General features: G+C 38.3%; 2 protein-coding genes across 2 annotated transcripts; both read right to left on the bottom strand.

Moving 5' to 3' along the window:
- Positions 1-77: 77 nt before the first annotated feature.
- On the bottom strand, positions 78-1786 carry adob (2-aminoethanethiol (cysteamine) dioxygenase b). Its single transcript, XM_084393829.1, has one exon. It carries the CDS (start codon positions 1588-1590, stop codon positions 820-822), a length of 771 nt encoding a protein of 256 aa, XP_084249955.1. The 5' UTR covers positions 1591-1786; the 3' UTR covers positions 78-819.
- An 11520-nt stretch (positions 1787-13306) lies between these two features.
- znf365 (zinc finger protein 365) lies at positions 13307-19592 on the bottom strand. Its single transcript, XM_084393825.1, has 5 exons — positions 19230-19592; positions 17232-17953; positions 15976-16147; positions 15460-15506; positions 13307-13615 (listed from the first exon to the last, which is right to left on the bottom strand). The coding sequence occupies exons 2-5, from the start codon at positions 17939-17941 to the stop codon at positions 13474-13476; spliced, it is 1071 nt and encodes a 356-aa protein (XP_084249951.1). The 5' UTR covers positions 17942-17953; positions 19230-19592; the 3' UTR covers positions 13307-13473.
- Between the last annotated feature and the right edge of the window lie 26 nt (positions 19593-19618).

Genomic DNA, 19618 nt, shown 5'->3' on the forward strand with positions numbered 1-19618 from the left:
ATCTAATAAATTAAAAAACTAAAAAATTCGAAATTATCTAAAATGTATTTAAATAATCAACAAGACCAGTTACCATTGCATCCTTTTATTAGTTTAAGTTTATTGGAGGAGAAACAGAACTTTAGTTTCTTGTGTAAAATCAATGTTACAATCATTTTTTTTTTAAACTTGCATCTTGGCTAAGTGCTTTTCTGTCATAATAACCAGGAGTGTTCAAAATAGTATCCAGTGCCAAGTGAGTGTTGCTAAACATTTCAGAGCCAGATTGCAGTTCTGATAGCATAATGCGTTAAAGCAATATCCGGCAATGGAAACAAGATGGTCAGATTCCTGCTTTGTTCAAACTATTGTGAAGCCTTTGTTAAACCAAATCTCACATCTGCTGCAAATATTTAAATATTTATCACATGCTGTACAAAGTGACTCCAGGCAACAGACCAGTAAAGAACAGAGACTTGATCTTTAGATAAATCTGCACAAAAATAAAAGCCAAAAGATAACTAAAGACAGCAACTGTGAAATGACACAGGTATTTCAAATAACCATACTCTTGATAAAGTACCCATTCTGACGTATTAAAGGGACGGTTCACCCAAAAATGAAAATGTTGTCATTATTTACTCACTCTCATGTTGTTCCAAACCTGTATGAGCTTCTTTCTTCAACTCAAAATATCATCTTTTGTGTTGAAGAAAGAAACTCACAGGTTTGGAACACGAGGCTGTGTAAGTATATGACAAAATGTTCATTTTCAGGTGAACTACCCCTTCAAGTACAAGAACATACAGTCTCTAGAATCAACCAGAACCCAGTAGTGCTTCAGAGGGACACTTTAGGCCCTGGGTAAGGTTCTCCACCACACCAGAATTCACTAGGCTGTGGTATTTCCATAAGCCACAGATCACCCTGTTCCTGGGCTTCACTGTTTCTATCTGCAGCCTCTGAATGAGCATGTAAAACTTTATAATAGTGGCAGTCTCTCCCTTCGTCCGGCTCGTATGGCGGCGCTAAGATGTCAAGGAAAGCGGTGGGTCCGTCAACAGCGTCTATCTGATGGATATTGTCCTTTTGTGGCGACAGCACACACGGGCCGCTGTCCTCCGTGTATTCCCCTACAGACCTCAGCACTGAAGGCCGTAAAGAGCTCCTCTGGAAGGGCATCAGTGGAGGGTTGAACTGCACACCGCTGGTTCCCTCTCTGGGTTTATCCAGCCTGTCGAAACAGCTGATTCGTACCTTTCCGTAGATCACCTTCAGCAAGCCGTACATTCCCGGGTGATCATGCAGGGGTATAGAAGCACCAGTCTTTAATAAAAACACCCCCATGCTGAAGGCGTCGGTCTCGTAGATGTGCATGTATGTGACGGGAGGCGCGAGACGCTGAGGCGGCATCATCGACGCGCTCTCGACGCTCCGCGGTACAATCTTCAAATCGGCCGCCCTGACCTCCGCTAAAAGGTTTTTCAGCTTGCTCTGATTTTCCATGAACACTTTGTTGTGTTCTCCGACAATTGAGGGGTTTCGGAAAGTCGTAAGGGCCTGTCTGGCGATTTTCTGGACAGTGGAAGTCATATTGTCTCGTGGCATCATAACGCAAGTGTCCAGCGTCAACTTGCCTTGCAACTTCACGCGCTACAACTCGTAATTCAGAGATTACCTTCTTATTTGGGCCGTCAGTGTGTAAAAGCTTAAGGGGACCTCCGGGAATACCGTTAGGATCAAGCCATTCCTGGCCATGACTACTCCATATAGAGGCATCAGGTTCACACGTACGCAATGTCAACACTGCTATACGTCGCGCAGAGAATTGTGGGAAATGTAGTGTTTTACTATTGTGTAGTTGAGGAGATAATGCTAAACGAATCATTTTAGAAACTTGTGCTTTTTATAGCTGTAAACTTTAAGCAAATCTGGTCTGTCACGAATAAAAATATCTTTGTAAAGACCTATATGGACGTTATAAGAGACATTATACTTAAACCGGTTACTACAACTCCCATAACACTTGCTCTTCAGGGGGCAATGACACTTCGGTCCTTTACCACCTCTCACGCTTTGAAAATGCCGCAAGTGTGGGTTTACTGTGTGACCCCCAAAGAGTATTTTGACACATAAAAGTATAAATATCATTCCATTCCATTAATATATCAAACCAAATGAAAATTATTTTAAAGAAAGAGAGCACAGGCATAGGCTATCCAACAGAATTAAGAAGTTTGTAATACGCTAACCTATAGAAATACCAAGGAATGCTATAGATGTAAGTTCAAACTTAGGACAAAAATATTTAGACACTTTTTGGTCATCAAACATGTGATTAATTACACGTGGTTACAGTACTGACACCTGTGTGAACTTGAGGGGAACTGACGTCATGTGTGTGTGCGTGTAAGCGAGCGTGCGAGAGACGGGGAGGGAAGTACCGTTCAGTTAAAAAATTGTTTATATTAGCTTGTTCTATATCAAGTGCAAGTTACATCATGAATAACTTGTTTATTGGTTTTATTTTTCAAGTATGATTGTACTATCAAAATACCTGGAATTCACAAATTCCCTCTTTCGTCCAGACTTTGATACAGACTTTTTGCTTTCTGGCTCAAACATTAGAGCAAAGAAAATAAAAACTGAACGGTATGACATAAAACACAACGGGCTCCAATGCTGTCTGGTTCCATCGTTCTTCAAAATATCTCCTTTTATCTTCCATAGAAGAAAGAAAGTCATAGGTTTGGAATGACTTGAGCGTGAGAAATAGAATTAACATAATTAATTAGCTGATAAAATAATTTCTATCCTTTTAGGTTCCATATTTTCTAGGGTCTCAATAATAAATTGACAAAGGGAGACCTATATATGCCTATATTTGCATACAATAAATTGTCACTGTGAAGAGTACTATCCAGAAATAACTATCCCTCTGAACACTATACACCAATATATCACTATATACACAGTCTATAATGGAAATATGTCAGCGCAATGAGCTGTTTTTCTTATAATGAAATCCACACTGACGCAATTTAATCTTGATGTTTCGATGTTCCTCAAATAAAATTCCAAAATTATGCAAGAAATCAATGAATGATTGACTGCAACAACAAATGATAGTACAATGATCTCATTATCAGTGCAGAAACAGACCGTTGACATTCTGGCTGTTTCCCAACCAATCATGACGCACAAACATGTTTGTATGACATTGTTTTAAAATATATATTTATAGGGAAAGAGACATGACAGTTTAGTCATCTGTGGTCATGTTGTTATTCCCAAATACTTTGCCTGATCATTTGTTGGCATACACTTAAAAACAGAGTTTCTATAAAAAGCTAACGCTATGGAACAGGATGCAACACCACCGCCTACTCCAGTCTTCTGAGCTTGTAAAACGACATAGCGTGTGAATCACAATATGACTGTGAAGAAACATTTTTGATGATATCATGGGGATGCTCTACGTCATCTGAATTCACACCAGACATTAATAAATGCATAAACTCTCTAGTCCTCCTCGTTGTTATGATACATATCATGACCGAGTAACACATTTAGCTACGCAAACAAGTCTAATAATATTAGTCTGCTTATTCACTATTTCTCTCTCCTTCTAATAATGTGGCTTGTAAACTTGCTTCATAGCCAACTCAAACAAGTAGAGGCGTCTCAGTCAGTTTGTTTATCTTTTTATAGAAATGACCGCTAACCAAAACAGCTGTAATCCCAACGAGGGGTATGTGACCCCAGGCCAGAAGGCTTGAGAACCTAGAAATAGTTTTCTTCGTGAAACTTGTAAAACAGTAAAGAGTAACAGAAGATTAAAATAACTAATCGTTATTGGTGTCGTGATTTTTTTTTCCCCAGTTTTGTTTAGCACACCTCTAGTGTGTATGTAACATCACACAATAGCGTCAAGATAGTCTTCAGTTACAATGTCACTGTAGAAATGTGCTTATTTATTCACAGCCAGCCATGGTTAATTTAATAATAACAGAGGGATTACTGAGATAAATAGAGTGGTTTTTTGGCTAGACATGTGATCTCAACATGTCTGCCCTCACGAGGAGACCCACTCACTGTAAAACAAAACATTTATTTTGTATGGTGTACAGGATTCTAAACATATTTTGTGTTTGGTAAAACTTATTTCAATCATGAGTCTATCTTTAAGGAAAGAAAAACAATGCAAATCGGTTCATAAATGGGCCTTAAAGGGTTAGTTCAACCAAAAATGAAAATACTGTCACTCACCAAACCCATAAGGCTTTCGTTCATCTTCAGATCACAAATGAAGATCTTTTTGATGAAATCTATGGGCTTTCTGTCCCTCAGCTGACAGCTACGCAACTACCACTTTGACGCTTCAAAAAGTGATTGTAAAAGTATATCCATATGAATATGTATTTTAGTCCAAATTTTCTGAAGAGACTCGACCACTTTATATGATGAATAGATTGAATTTAGGCTTTTATTTACATATAAACATTCATCAACTCCCACATCAGATGTGGTAAACAGAAGCTCAAGCATGTTCACTTGACGTGTGAGAACCAATGAGGTTCATTCTCGTGTTACGCAGCACGATTGAGCTTCAGGGGTTGAACGACATGAGGGTAAATAAATTAATACAGAATTACATTTTTTTATGTGAACTATCCCTTTAAAAGGTGCAGTACGCGATTTCTGAGAAAAGCTGTTGAAAGTGGATAAAGACAGAGCAGCACAACACACCTGTAGCCAATCAGCAGTAAGGGGCGTGTCCTCTCCGGATGGGGGAGGAGAGAGAGAGTGAGATTTGAAGAAAGACTGTAGAAAGAGAGATGGCTGAGAGACATTACAAAAGAGAAAAGCTCAGAGGAATATCACTGGAAAAAGAAAAACAAGAATTATGATCAAACAAGAGCTTTAGGACCAGCGTTAATATTTCCAGCGCTGGAGAGACGTTAGAGAGCGGGAAGGCCTGATGGCAAGGTTGCGTCTGCTGCATACGTGTTGCTTTGTTTCAAAGAATGAAATAGTCATGAATGGCCTCCGTCAGACAAAAACCTTCTGAAAAATGTAAATTGGAGAGATCGTGACCTCAGCATACTAAATGTAGTGAGTGACGTCGGTACGAGCCTTAGAGGCTGCAGCCATTAAAGTCCTTCAAAGACAACAATGAGAGCGAACCAATCAAAAACACTACCAAGCGATTCTTTGATCTTCATGTTAATATGAACCATCTTCTCAATTCAAGTAGTACCAGTAAAGCTCTTTACTACAAGCTTTACTCTTTTTTCATTCTCTGGTCTCTGTTCCTAGATGACAGCTTTGTTTAATGTAGCAGAGCGGTCTTCGCCGTTTGGCCATATACGCTATCTGGTTCATGTTCTGGAGGTTTATTTTCCCTAACATCTCACTTGGAGGAATAGTTCGCACCAAAATGAAAATTTTATTTACTCACCCTCACGTCATTACAAACCCACACGTTTTTTTCTTCTTCCGCTGTACACAAAATAAAAAGTTTGGCAGGATGTTCAATGAAAATGACAAGAATCATTCTGTGCCTCACAGAAAGCTATCGCATTGCCTCTGAAGACTTAGGGCCAGATTTACTAACAGCTTGCACCACCTCTTTTGACTTTAAAAAAAACGACTGTCAGGATTTACTAAAGACACGCAGTGAACAATTTGTGCTGAAAAGACGTGGACATGGTGATTTTGCTGCTGAAATAATTGCACATGCATTTGTAAATTGTACTTTCAGACACAAAATCTATGGGAGGAGAGTATTTAAATGAATCATACAAGCTGATTTACTAAGGTTTGCACTCGTCAATTTACAATTAGATTGCGTTGGTCTTCATGCAAATGATCTGCGTCTGTGTTCTTTAATGTGTGTGTCGTCAGTAGATCACATGCAGAACTTCCTACTCCCATCGCCGCTTTTATGGGTATGGATAATTTGCCCTGTTTAGTAAATCTGGCACTTAGTATAGTGCACAAGTTCACTTTTGAAGTTGTAAATAGGACAAATAATTGTACAAGAATTTCAGTCTTTCTATTTAAAAATTTCATGTTTAATTCAATGTATTTTTTGCCATTTCTTTGTAACGGTTTGTGAAATTCACTAGCAATTTTAGTAAATCCTAACCCATTTTTTTAGCGTTGTAGCAAATATATTCATAGAGCTTTACAGCGTTTGGCCCAAGTCACTTTCATCGTATGGAACAGAGCAGCATGAACATTCTTTTAAACATCTCATTTTATGTTTCACAGAAGAAAGAAAATCACACAGGTTTGGAATGACACGCGAGTAAATGACCCAAAAAAAATGTTTTAATGTAGAATTGGTGGCTTAATTTACAAAACAAGTCATAATGTCCAACATATCACATACAGAAAAGGTTCTAGAGTTTTAACATGATTTCTCGAATGAAGTGTAACATAGATCTTCGAGATCTGTAGGTGGAGAACAATTTATCGTCTTCTCATGATTTACAAAGAAAAAATATCATCAGATAATTTGCAAAGAAAATGGTGCTACCAGTCGCTGAACTTAACATGTTCAGAAACATTCATGTCTTGGGGTGCGTTTTCCAAAACAATCGTTAGCCAATTATGGTCATTAGCTACTTTAAGTCATTTCTGTCGTCACCCCTGGAATGCACGAGGATTACTCTACATCCAAAGTTGGACTGAAAAAACACATTTTTAAATGTCACATGAGATAGAAGAGTGTGTGTTGAATAATAAAACCATTTCATACATTGCTGTTTAAGGATGCAGCCAGTTTGATCCTACTGGCCTTTAACTTCTAATTCAGAGTTTTTCATAATTGCACAAGAACAAGAAGCTCTTCACAGAGATCCTAAAATCAGTTTTGCATTGATGGACTGAAAATAAAATTGAGGATGCCCTCTAGTGCTCATCCACTGTATTGCAGTGACGAATAAGAAGTGAATTAAACATTTTTGAAGACATGTAAAGATGAGATGTTATGAATTTAAATTCATCATAAGAAGAAAAAAAAAACAGTAAAAAAGTGCGTCTCGTCAAACGAGTGACCACAAGAGATGGATGACAGACATAGCGTTAACAAATCAGTCTTTAATGATCAATTCTAGTCACATTTATTATTCAGAATATCACGTACAGCAGCAAAGATAGCGCGAGACTTCAGATCTCACAGTATCACACGTGTAATACAGACAACAATGTTCCGAGAGAAAGGCACAAACATTAAGATAAGTCTAGAGAAAACATTAAAATATCAGCTCAAATTATACACATTATTATCAAGAAACATCAAACAATAGAACCAAAAAAAAACATTTTTTAAAACATTTTAGCTTTGTTCTACTTCTGATTGTCATCTTTAATGGCATACCTACACTTCTAGAGCCCAACCTAATTCACAGAAAAAAAATTAATTAATGGTATTAATATTAGGGATGCATCGGTATACAATTTTTTGGGTGAAACAACGGCTAAATGACCTAATCAACCTGATACTGACAAAAAAAGCCACTTATGACTGAATTTGAATGGCCACCCACACTGTATACTGTGAAATTTGAACCTGATATTGACAAAATATTGACATAACTGACATTGTTATTGTATTGAAAGTATTGAAATACGGTAGATAAGCAACTAATGCTATACTAATCTTATTTTTAGCAAGCATCATCCTTATTAATGTTTTCAGTCAGTCCAAAAATGGTTAACTTTTAAAAATAATGGTTTGAACCAGTGTTGTGGGAGTTGGGACTAATAATAAGACAATTTAATACATTGTAGGAAACACTGTCTCAGATCACATCTATAATGCAGATCATTTAGAAAAGAAAAAAAATAAGAGAAAGTGAATTTGGTCGAGCCCTATTATGTCTAGTCTCCAATGTTTTCTGTACAGTATACCGTTTCTTTTCCTCCCATCATGAAAGTATTGTCACATATTGCACAAGCCACTGGATAAAGCATTATAGCATGCTCACTCACAATAAAATACCGATGGATGTGAATGATCTCATGCTCGCACAGCACTACAGCACTTCAGATCTCCTTCTAAGTGAACACAAAATATCAAGTAATACAGAAACTTGAAGGAAGCACAAAAGACAAAATCAGAGTCTAATCACAGTGTCAGAACTGAACACGCAATGGAGTGGATGACATTGCCACCACTGAACAAAACATCACAAACAGAGGTTAAAGGCGCTCTATGTCATTTTTTGGACTGTACTAAAGCGTAAAAATACCATAATGTTTGCAGAGATGTAGGAAACATGCTAAGTTCAAATACTTGTTTCTTTGAGAAACAATCCTACAGCCAGTTATTCTACTTTGAAATGTGCGTCCTGTGTCAGACTCAGAATGTAGGTTTTTTGTTTTGGTCTGTGTGATCCCGCCCACTGCCAATTCACCCAATAGTATTTCGACACTCCGGGTTGCCAGTTGCCGGAAAACACAGCGATGGAAGCCAGCAAACGAACTGGGTCAGAGGTCGCAAATTCTACCCGACCTAAAAAGCCTTCGCAATAAAAACATTGCAAACATATACATTAGCTGATCAACTTATACTGTAAGTAGGGCTGGGCGATATGGGCAAAAAAAAAACATCGCGCAAATTTTTTTTATATTAGTTGATATCGATAATTATCACGATAAAAGTCAAATTTTTATTTCTTTCAAGTTTAAAGGCAGATTTTTGCTCCTAAGTGAAAGTTGTAGAAACAAGAGCGTTAATTGTGGTTTTAAACTACTCTTTATTGTCAGAACATATCAGGACAAACACTTGTGAACACTTTCACAAATCTGAGGCAGAACATTCAAACATTTGTCATTTTTCCTTAACAAAATAAATATTAAAATATAAAAATTAATTTCTTAGTTTCTGCATGTGCTAATTTTTATTTGGTAAAATGTAATATTCTGACTGTTTGAGTTTTATTAAACTTAGCCATTGGTCATCCAGTATCATGCATTTAGATCATGATAACCACACTCATGGCAAAATGTAACTTTATGGTTTCTATGGTATTTGTATGAAAAACAGTAGCCTAAATACATTATTAAATACTGTAATTATATTCCATCAGTCCTTTAATACATTGTCTACATTAATAATATAATACAATTCAATATGTATATCCCACATTTCATGGTGCAGTTAATATTACTAGGCTAACGTTACAGTAAATCCATGGTAAATGATGGGAATTTGTTGACGGAAAGCCTTCTGCGCACAGTGTTTCTCCTGTTTGTCAGCGCAGTTTCATCTGCCTTTAAACTGGTTTAAATCACTGAGATATGTGTTCTTCGCTGAATTCAAGCGCTTCTCACTGGATCTCGTGACGAGAGCGATCAGAGTAAACGCATCTGCTCTGGTGAGCTCGCGCTGCGCCGCCGTTTGGACTTTGAGCCGAGCGGATTAATGGTCCGTGTGGCGCGCGGTTCAAATGAGTTTCGTTCCGCTTTTGGCGCATAAACGTTATCGAACATTTATCGAACTCCTGATATCGTTTTATCGAGAAAAATTATATCGCGATAATTATCGTTATCGTTTTATCGCCCAGCCCTAACTGTAAGGCTCGTCGCTTCCCATTGTCAATTATGCACGTTTTTGTTGCGTGTCCTCAATCTGGCAACCCATGTGAGCGTGGAGTCTGAGAAGGACGGGGCGGGAGAAACAACCCTCTCCAATATTTGCAGTACCCAGTTCAACCACTAGCAGTCAATATTACAGAGTGCACCTTTAAAACAAGAATTATAACTAGCTGTTTTTATACTTTCATCTTCTGATCTCGAAATCCAAGTTTATTTTTGTTCGTTTTTTTGTATATTTTTAAGGTAAAAGCCTCACACACAAAGCTGAGAGGTCCTATTTAGCTGGTCACATGCAACTGGTACAATAATATGTGAAAAACATCGGAGCCTAAACTGAACAGAACAAGTAAGCCTGAGCTGAAATGTTAGCAAATGCCCTCATTTGGCTTTTCCCCCCCAAAACAGACGGTTTTCATATGAAGACTTAAGGTGCTGTGGGTAAGATCTACCCTGCATCTGACACACTACTTACTAGTATTTAAAAAAAACATTATCAATTTTGAAGTCAAAGTCAAATGAAGGGTCGACCCAAATACATTTATTGATAAACACTGCATCAAACTCTACCAAAAGCACTACCCTGTTCCTCCAATCTGTTTTAGGGACACTACCCTCATCATACATACAAGTATATTTCACGTTATACCGTAAATATCAGTATTTCTTGAACATTATCATAACAATGACATCAGGACTTTGGTAATTACTTAAAGTAGCTATACCACAATTCTCTGAATTGTTTCACAGCTCTGCCGAAGATGAGAATAAGTGCTACTGCTCCTGTTATACAGAGCCCAGAATGATCTGATGTCTTTACTGACTGGGAATTATTAAATAAAATGTTCAATTTTAAGCTCTATGAACAAGTTAAAGGGGTCATGACATGAGAAATCGAATTTTCCTCGATCTTTTGACATATATGGGCAAAAAAAAAAGAAACACTGAAACATTGGTCAAAATATCTTTGAACGGTATTAGAGCAAATTTTCCTTTTGGGTGAACTATTCCTTTAAAGACCTATAATAATATGACCTATGGCTAAGCCACGCCCCCAAACGCGATGAGCCAATCACAGTGTGCATAGCTAACCCAATACACTCGGACATTCTCTGCTTCCACGTCCATTGAAATGCATTGCAGTTAGTCAGTTTTCATTTGTTTTTATATGTTTTTTCTTGTCATTTTTGCTTTTAAACAGCGTGTGTGTGTGTGTGTGTGTGTGTGTGATTTTGGTTGGGTGACAGTTGTAGGTTACAGTTTGACAAGAGTTTACAGTTTGACAAAAGCACAATGTTGTGTTTTACACAAATATAAGTAGGCTAAACACTTTGCAGTTTTAATGATGTCCTGTATGAACAAAATGATGGAGTATTTTATGTTTCCACTGTTCGATCGCGCCCGCGCCTCTCTCTCTCTGACACACACACACATTCCAGCATTGCAATCTTGACATCACAGCCTGTTCATTATGCTGCGTTCACACCAAACGCGAATAGAGCATCAAATTCGCGCGTATCGCGTCTAGTTCGACGCTTGAACATTTTGAATCCATTCGCGCGTCCAAAGCGAATAGGACACGCGTATAAAGCGAGCGTTTGAAGCGAAATAGCACCAAACTATAACGTTTACACTGTGAACTGTAAATCTTTGTCTGGAGCTGAAGCTTATCGACCTTCTCAATAATAAAATTATTAATATAACCCTCCAATGCATAGTTAAGGCCCCTTTGGTGACTTTGAGATGATATATAATCTTTCTGTCTCCAAAAATCATCAATTGCCTACTGTGAAATGTCTCCTACTGTGACCGAATGTTGACTGTTTGTCCGAGTGAGTGGAGGGGGCGTGGCTTAGCCATAGGTCAATTGTACAGAATAGCAAAAAGGATATTTTATCAAACTACTTGGCAATGAATTTAAGAACACTTAAGAACATCTATACATATTTCAATAGCTGCATGTTTTAAAACAAAAGAGAACTTCAGCTGACTTTCTCTATTAAAGTTTCCTTTTTCTCTCCTGTTTTAAGTTTCTAATGAGGCTGGCTAACAAGCAGGGAAACATATTCATCCCTCTGAAATGTAGCACCACTATTTCAAATACACAACGGTACCGTCGAAAAAAGACCCAATTAAATGTAGATATTTGCTACATACATTCGCTTCTTGCTGAAACAGTGCATTTTCTATGAGAGAAAGTTTGTGAACAAACTACAAGCTTAAAGTGGCATAACGTCCGACCTGTGCGACAGGTTTTGTTTTAGCATCATCCTCCATTTAGATAATATAACTACATTCATTTTCCTGAACGGTAGATTCAGTTAGAAAACAAGCATGTAACATCACTAACTAGGTTATAGCTCCACTTTATGTAAGCAGCCTGTAATAACAGCTTTATCTATTTAAATTAAAGGGCAGTTTCACCATGTGTTCATTCTAGAGCCAATCTTATTAAAATATTTCACAGATGGACCATAATCACATTTAAGAATCAAATAAGTATCAAATAACTAATCTCCCATCTGTAGTCGGACATCGCTGATGTTCATTGGTGTTTTGTGTAACAGTCCAAAAGTCACTAGTGGAACATTTTTTTAATGGCACTAGTGAAAACACGTTTTTCTTTTGAGTTATTCTTGCTGGCTGCATTCAAAAACAAACATACAGGGAGACCAGTGTAGTCCGACTCGGAGACGGTTCTCGTAATGAGTCATGAATCAGTCAATGATGCTACATTCAGACTGCAGGCCATTTTTTTGAGGAACCACATGGAATCTGATCTTTTTTTATTCTGATTTGCTTCCATATGTGGTCCTAAATCAGATGCATGTCTGAATTTTTGCAATGCGACCTCAGTCTGAACAGTCATATCAGAATTCATCATTCATCACAATTCTGCGCTGATGGGAGTCACTACAAAGATTTCACACACCGCTAGTTCTTTAGTCACTCAGTGAATATGGAAGACGGCAGTGAAGCTGTTACACTCATAAGTATTACAATGACAGCTCTATACAAGCAAAACGTTGCTCTCTTGCTCCTCCTTATCGCCTGCATACTAATTCACTGACTTCAGTGGCACATCACCTTATAAATGAACGCTTGAACACTGACTTCAGCAATTCTGTGTTTACTTCAATATGACAGCGTGCTGCGTGCCATCTTTGTTATTGTTCTTTTGCGCATGCGGGTCAGTTCAGGATCATGACAAATGTCAAAAAAATTGGACCTGAGCAATAAATCAGAATTGAGCACTAAAGGCTTGGAGTGTGAACGTAGCCTAAGGTTCAGTATGCTTTACTAAATCAACATGTGACCCACTGGACTGCCACTTATCATTACTTTCACTAATGTGCATCTTGAACTCTTGAAAAAGCTATCTTATGTAAAACTGAAATCAACTCACTGGTTGTTTATAACAACGTTTTTTGTCATAAATGATACACTAACATTCAAATGTTTGGGGCTGGTATGTTTTTTTCTTTTTTTTTAAAGAGGCCTTACCAAGGCAGCATTTATTTGATATATATATATATTTATATAAAACAATATTGTTAAATGTTATTACCATTTGTAATGTATTTTATTCCTGTGATGAAAACCTGAATCTTCAGTATCAGTGTCACATGATCCTTCAGAACAGTTACTTTTGATCAATTTCATGTATCCTTGCTAAATAAAAGTATTAATTTCTTTAAAAACAATCTTCCCCCAGACTTTTGATTGGTAGTGTATTTTAATAAACCAAGAAAAAGAGAAGATTTTGAATCCCAGATTTTCAATGTGGTCTCAGACCTTTGGACCCCACTGAATAATTGTTAATACATTCAACATATTCACTTCGATATTATTTACATGTACACTCATTGCTAAGCTCCGCCTCTGTCCCTAAACCTCATACCCATCTGACCTCCTCTGCTGGGACCAGCTGTCGTAGCCCAGTCTCCCAGCAGAACCTTCCAACAGTTCCCATCCAGACTGACCAAGCAACTGCTCCTCTTCATCCGGCTCAAGATGCTCTCCTGAAGACCTGATGCCAAACAGCAAAATAAGTTGGACAGGTGCTCAGTTAAAAAAGTCAAAATGAAAGAAATGAAAAAAAGAAAATATAATAACACACTGACTGCTTTATCTGCTCCCATAAAACCAATATAGATTGCAACGTTTTGAACAATCAAGGTCTTTGTCAGGCAATAGGAACAACAAATATCAAAGGCTTTCATATTCACAAATATAATAAACACACACCAGATAAAACTAACCAATTATCCATTAGGCAAAAAGAAGATGTCAAACAATTATTGAAAAGGGAGACATCACCTGACGAAGACCTTGACAAAGCAAATTATTAAAGTTTCATGGGAGCAGATAAAGCAGTGTGCTTTATTTCTTTTATTTAATTTGTACACACTTTAAGGCTAATTAAATGGAAAAGAACACAGAAGGGTAATTTATGGAAGGGGCAACATGATCTTCTACTGTCTTGATAGGATCACATTAATTAGTTAGAGGGGACGACCTGTCTGCTACAAGCCAAATGAGTCAAATAAGGACATGATTTATATTGAATGCTCTGAATTGTTTTCCGCAGGTAGTTAAGTATAGGAAGTTAACACCCCAAAAAAATTTATATGGTAACCTAAAAAATGATAACATCTAAATTAAAGGTGCAGTAAGCGATTTCTGAGAAACACTGTTGATATTTGAAATCAACCCAAACAAACACACTCCTCCCTTCATTGCTCCGCCCACAAATTGGATGTCTCTTCATCATAGCAGAAGCGAAGCAAAATAAAGCTTCATGAAAAATAAAGCGAAGATGGCGAACGAACGACAAGGAAGAACAAGAAATGAACATACAGCACACAAGAGTATACACAAGCAAGAGTTGGTTGTTAGTCGCCAGCAGCTCCAGACAAACAATGACACATTAAAGTCCCTGTGGAGAAAAGTCGTTTGCAACTTCCGGTTCAGTGTTGTGACGTATTTCCAAGTGAAACGAAATATTGAACAGAGGGCGGGGTTTTACTTTAGCGCTCCTCCTCTCCATCTCTGCTCATAGCAGACTAACGGTTTGAGGGGAGTGGTTAAGCGTTTTCAACCCAAGCCGTCTAACTCACGTCATCAGAAAAGGAACGCCATTCCAGACCGGAAGAAACTTTCCAGATTTTGATTAAAGACTACCACGGCAAACAATTTTTTCTGTGTATTAACTTGCACGGATTAATTGTTCATCACAAGACTAGTAATATGCGCTAAATAGGGTCAATTTTGATTTCATGTCGACTTTAAAAACTGTGCTGTTACTAGAGCTAACATTACAACAACAGTATATCTTAGTTCTGTGAAACATCAAAACCAATGTTACTCACGTATGGAGCAGAAACAACACAACCTCAGCGTCCATTTTCAGGCCTTCCTGCTCCCTAACGCCTCTCTACCACTGGACATCTTTTCTAATATTAACGCGGGTGCTAAAGCTCTTACCTAATCATAACCCTTCTTTTTAAGTCACTCTCCACCCCCATCATGAGAGGACACGCCCCCTACTGCTGATTGGCCACAAGTGTGTCGCGCTGCTCGGTCTGATTCACTTTCAACAGCGTATCTCAGAAATAGTGTACTGCACCTTTAACTGGTTTTATTCAAGTCAAAAACATTATTTAATATTACTGAATCAACCTTAATACATTAATTTATACCAACAAAATTAATTTTAATGGGTTAAATCAAGTTTAAAAAAAAAAAACAGCTCTTGCAAGTTGCCACTTTTTACAGTGAATCTTAAAAAGTTAAAGTTAAATGGTTACATGAATTACTCATTACTGGGTTAATGTGACTTTTCTTCTAAAAGTGAAAGCAATAATGAAATACCTGCTTTGTGTTATTCTGTGTGGACCGAACTCTGATGGCAGAGGCACCTGAAATAATGAGAAATTAGAGAAATACAACAGGGCTGACATATTTCTGAAATAGAAGTTCATTACTGCAATCCTGAAGTAGGTCATGTCAGGTGATTCATTATCAATGGGAATATCTTTTGTATACCAGTACAGGGTCAACTGACTTGATGGTCTGGCATTTAAAATGACCTATGAAATTCATTTAGAAGTAAAAAACAGTGGTGTAACGGTCTGGAGAAGTTAACAAAACAAATGATTTCATTATTAAAACATTGTAAATCTTGTAATACTGGCATTGTCTTTTATTACAATTTCTTTTCAAAAGCCATGGAGCAATTTTGTTTTAAAATACAATTATCTAAAATGTTGTGAGGCAAATCACAATGATAATAAAAACAGATTTTTTTCTTTGTAAAACCCTTTTTAAAAATAATAATTGAGTCGTGAGATATACAGTGTTATGTTGATGCATGTTTTGGTAACATACAGAGTGAGCCGTGCAGTAATGCCTGTGAGGGACGCTCTGATAATACTCCAGTAGTCTCTCGGCCAGGGAAATCCGCCGCAAGAGGCTTTCAATGAACCGTCGCAAACGAACCTTCCCACACATCTCGTGCTGCGCCGCCGCTTCCAGAAACTTCTGGATGGTGACAACTTCCCTGCGATACAGTCAGAGGTAGTTACTGAAGAACAGCTTTATGAAACATTAGGCTCTCATCACAAAATGTAAAAGGATCAAAGGCGTCCAATCATATTTCATTATTTTCTTCAAAGTGCATAAACGTAGTACTGTTTCGTTCTGTTTCTTGCTGCTGCACTTTTAAGAAAAAAAAGTTTTCGTGTAAAAATAAGCCACAGAGTTGTGCACTTTCTCCATTTCATTATCATTTACACCCCCTCATGTCAATCCAACCCTATATAACTTTATTTTATTTGTGAAACACTAAAGAAGAGTGTTCTTTATTAGAGGTCAGAGGTCACTCTTCCGCCATAACTCGACTTGCGTAAGGTCATTACCAGAAGCCAGTGATTATAGTTTATAAAGTTATAAATATGGATATTTTTCATACAAAAACGCATCGCTTTGCTTCAGAAGGGCTTTATTGCCCCCCAGGAGCCGTATGGATTACTTTTATGATGGATGGATGCACTTTTTTTGGGCTTAAAAAATCTAAGGTACGATTCACTCCCATTATAAAGCTTGGAAGAGCCAGGATATTTTTCAATATAACGCCGACTGTGTTTGGCTGAGAGAAGAAAATCATATACACCATCTAGGATGGCTTGAGGGAGAGTAAATTATGGGATAATTTTCATTTTTGGGTGAACTATCCCTTTAAGGGTATAGGGGGCGATTTTGGACACAGCCTTGGATTAACCATTTATATGGATTTCTAGATGCGTTCACGCCATTCTGACAAGTAAAAAGCCTTGACATTCTCATGATTACAACTTGTAAACTCAGAATTTTCTGAAAGAGCCAACTTGTACCACCGGACAGGCCGACTGTCATCTCGTAATTGTGGTAATTACGACATGCATCTTGTACAATCTCTTTATGAAAGTTCTAAAGCGTCAAGAGATTTGGGTGAGTAGAATTTCAATGGAGGGGCAGAAATCTCTCATGTTTCATTACAAATATCTTCATTTGTGTTCCGAAGATGAACGGAATTTGATGGGTTTGGAACGACATGACGGTGAGTGAATGAGTTAGCGAACTAAGCCTTTAAATCTTTCACTCACTGTTCTCTCCGCTCCAGCTCGTGCTCCGAGATGCTGAGCTGCTGCTTCAGTGTGGCGATCACCATCACGGCGGCGTCTACCTGTCGGCTGAGCGCTCGCTCTCGCTCCAGCACTACCTGTTTCTCCTGGGCCAGGTGATGCGAGTGAGCGCGCTCACACAGGATAGCCGTGTCTGTCTGCGCTAGCTCTGAGCTCAGCCGTAGCAGACGCCGCTCCATGCTGCTATTGGCTGTCCTCATCATCCCCTCCAGCCTCTTCTCCACGGACGCCACCGGAGCCGAGAGGGGTCCGGCACCGGCTGATGCGTCCCCAACGCTGAGGCTCCTCTCGGGGGGCGTGAGCTTTTGCTCAGAGGGATGCTGGGATGGAGCTTGGTCAGCAGCGAATATGTGTTTGCGCTCTCCTCTCGTAGTTGAGTTAGTATTGGTGCCGGCATCGCGTACTTTCTGCATGTCGGAATTGGAGATTTTGCAGCCTTCCATTCGGTCTGTGTTACATAAATCCCTTGTGGATAGGAGGCTGATGTCATGCTTAGTGTGGAACGGGTGGCTGTATTCAAGGTGAGCTCTGAGGGAAGAGAGACTGTGGAAACGTTGGTGCTCTCCACATCGCGGGCAGCGGAAAGGAAGTTGAGGAGGGACCCCGGCTCCACACGCCTGACCGTTCTTCACAAACAGCGCTGTGTTGCGTGTGCACACTTTCTGCTGCATGACACAGATAACCTATCAATGAAAAAACATTACAAATTTGTGCACCCGAGTTCTTCGATGTAAAAATACCTTACAGCAGAAATGGCAAACCAGGGTCCGCAGGCCAAAGTTGGCCTGTGATAACCTGTGATTTTGACCCACCATATCACAACAGGGGGGGAAATTACATGTCTTTGAAGCATATCTTAATTTCTAATGTATCTTTTAACTTTTTAGTTTTAATCATGTCAAATTTAATATAACATAGTTTGATATAACGCAACTTTTACGTTTGTCCCACAGCAATCCTGTATGATTTTTGGTCCTTCTTAGTAAAAATGTTGGGTTACACTTTATTTTAAGGTGTCATTGTTACAGTGTAATTAAATATTTAAGTACTGAGTAATATTAATCAACTACATGTACTTACTAGGGATAGGGTAGGATTAGGATTTGGTTGAGGGTTAGTTGCATGTAATTATGCATAATTTACTGTTATAACAAGGACACTGTAAAATAAAGTGTTAACAATTTTTGTTCATTTCTGCCTTAGAGGATCGAAAAACCGACAGAAAGAACAACCATTTTGCTAACTACCTTAGTAATAGACAAATATATCAGGCAGGCGGATTAATCTGTCTATATTTGGTATATTTGTCAATGCACATTATTTGTATATAATACAAACTGCATGAATCTGAATACAGAAAGTGACTTTCTAAGCTAAGCTGGAAACATGTGACAACTTGCCCCGGCGGCATTATCGGTATTTTATCGGCCGGTATCGGCATGGACTATTGAAAACCCCATATCGGTCGACAACTATGGTGTGTATCCCTCGCTGTCTAACTGGTCATTTTTATTAGATCAAGCTTTTCTCGAAGCCTAACATAGACAGAATATATGACAGTATCATATACTAAAATAAAATAAACTGACATCAACCCTTGAACCACTTGTCACATCTAAGCTGTGTGCTAGATATTCATTCAGAATATAACATGACAATTTCCATCCATTATTATTATTTAATTATGTTCTTAATTTCAGCATATCCATGGTTTAAATAGGTTAATGCAAAGCTTTGGCAAATCAAATGCATGCACATCGGTGGTGAGATGCATTTGCAAATGTTTTAATGCTTTACTTATATGCTTAAATCAACCGAAGATCATGCCATAATTGTTTCTCTACTTACATTAAACTACCACAGACATATTTGTGAAAATCTTCTTAAGCAAGCAGGAGGAGATCTACTGGGCAGAGTCTGACTGACATTTTCTATAACACCACAAGCATGCGATCATACCTTGATGAACGAGCTCCAGTGGGATTGTGTATTGTAAGCTTTGATCAAACTGTTGATCCTTCGGGTTATCTGTTGCTTGATATTTCAGTCCGAACCCCACTGGTAACCCTCTCTGATTGACATACAGTAAAAGCGATATCTAGGTGTATGAAGTCATCTGGGTCAAGAATGAGCGTGACAGCAGCGACAGAGGTGACATTGATTTCTTTTCATATGATGCTGAATGCAGTTTTCGTGTGCAAAATGTCATCGCATTAGGTGTAAAATCACAATCGCTGTAAAAAGATCACTGACTGAAAAAGATTTCGGTCAGAACATTCAGGATTCATTAGAATGCAGTGCGGCAGACCGTCAGGTCAATCTATTTAAAGACAGACGGGGGAGAAGAG

The sequence above is a fragment of the Rutilus rutilus genome (assembly GCF_951802725.1).
Source record: "Rutilus rutilus genome assembly, chromosome: 21".
NCBI lineage: Eukaryota > Metazoa > Chordata > Actinopteri > Cypriniformes > Leuciscidae > Rutilus > Rutilus rutilus.

Excerpts from the sequence above, each read along its gene's own strand:
- adob (XM_084393829.1), bottom strand. The coding sequence starts at position 1,590 with ATGATGCCACGAGACAATATGACTTCCACTGTCCAGAAAATCGCCAGA.
- znf365 (XM_084393825.1), bottom strand. The coding sequence starts at position 17,941 with ATGCAGCAGAAAGTGTGCACACGCAACACAGCGCTGTTTGTGAAGAAC. Across the intron at positions 16,148-17,231 it reads GAGCTGGAGCGGAGAGAACA|GGAAGTTGTCACCATCCAGA; the intron begins GTGAGTGAAAGA and ends ACTGTATCGCAG. Across the intron at positions 15,507-15,975 it reads ATTACTGCACGGCTCACTCT|GTGCCTCTGCCATCAGAGTT; the intron begins GTATGTTACCAA and ends TCATTATTTCAG.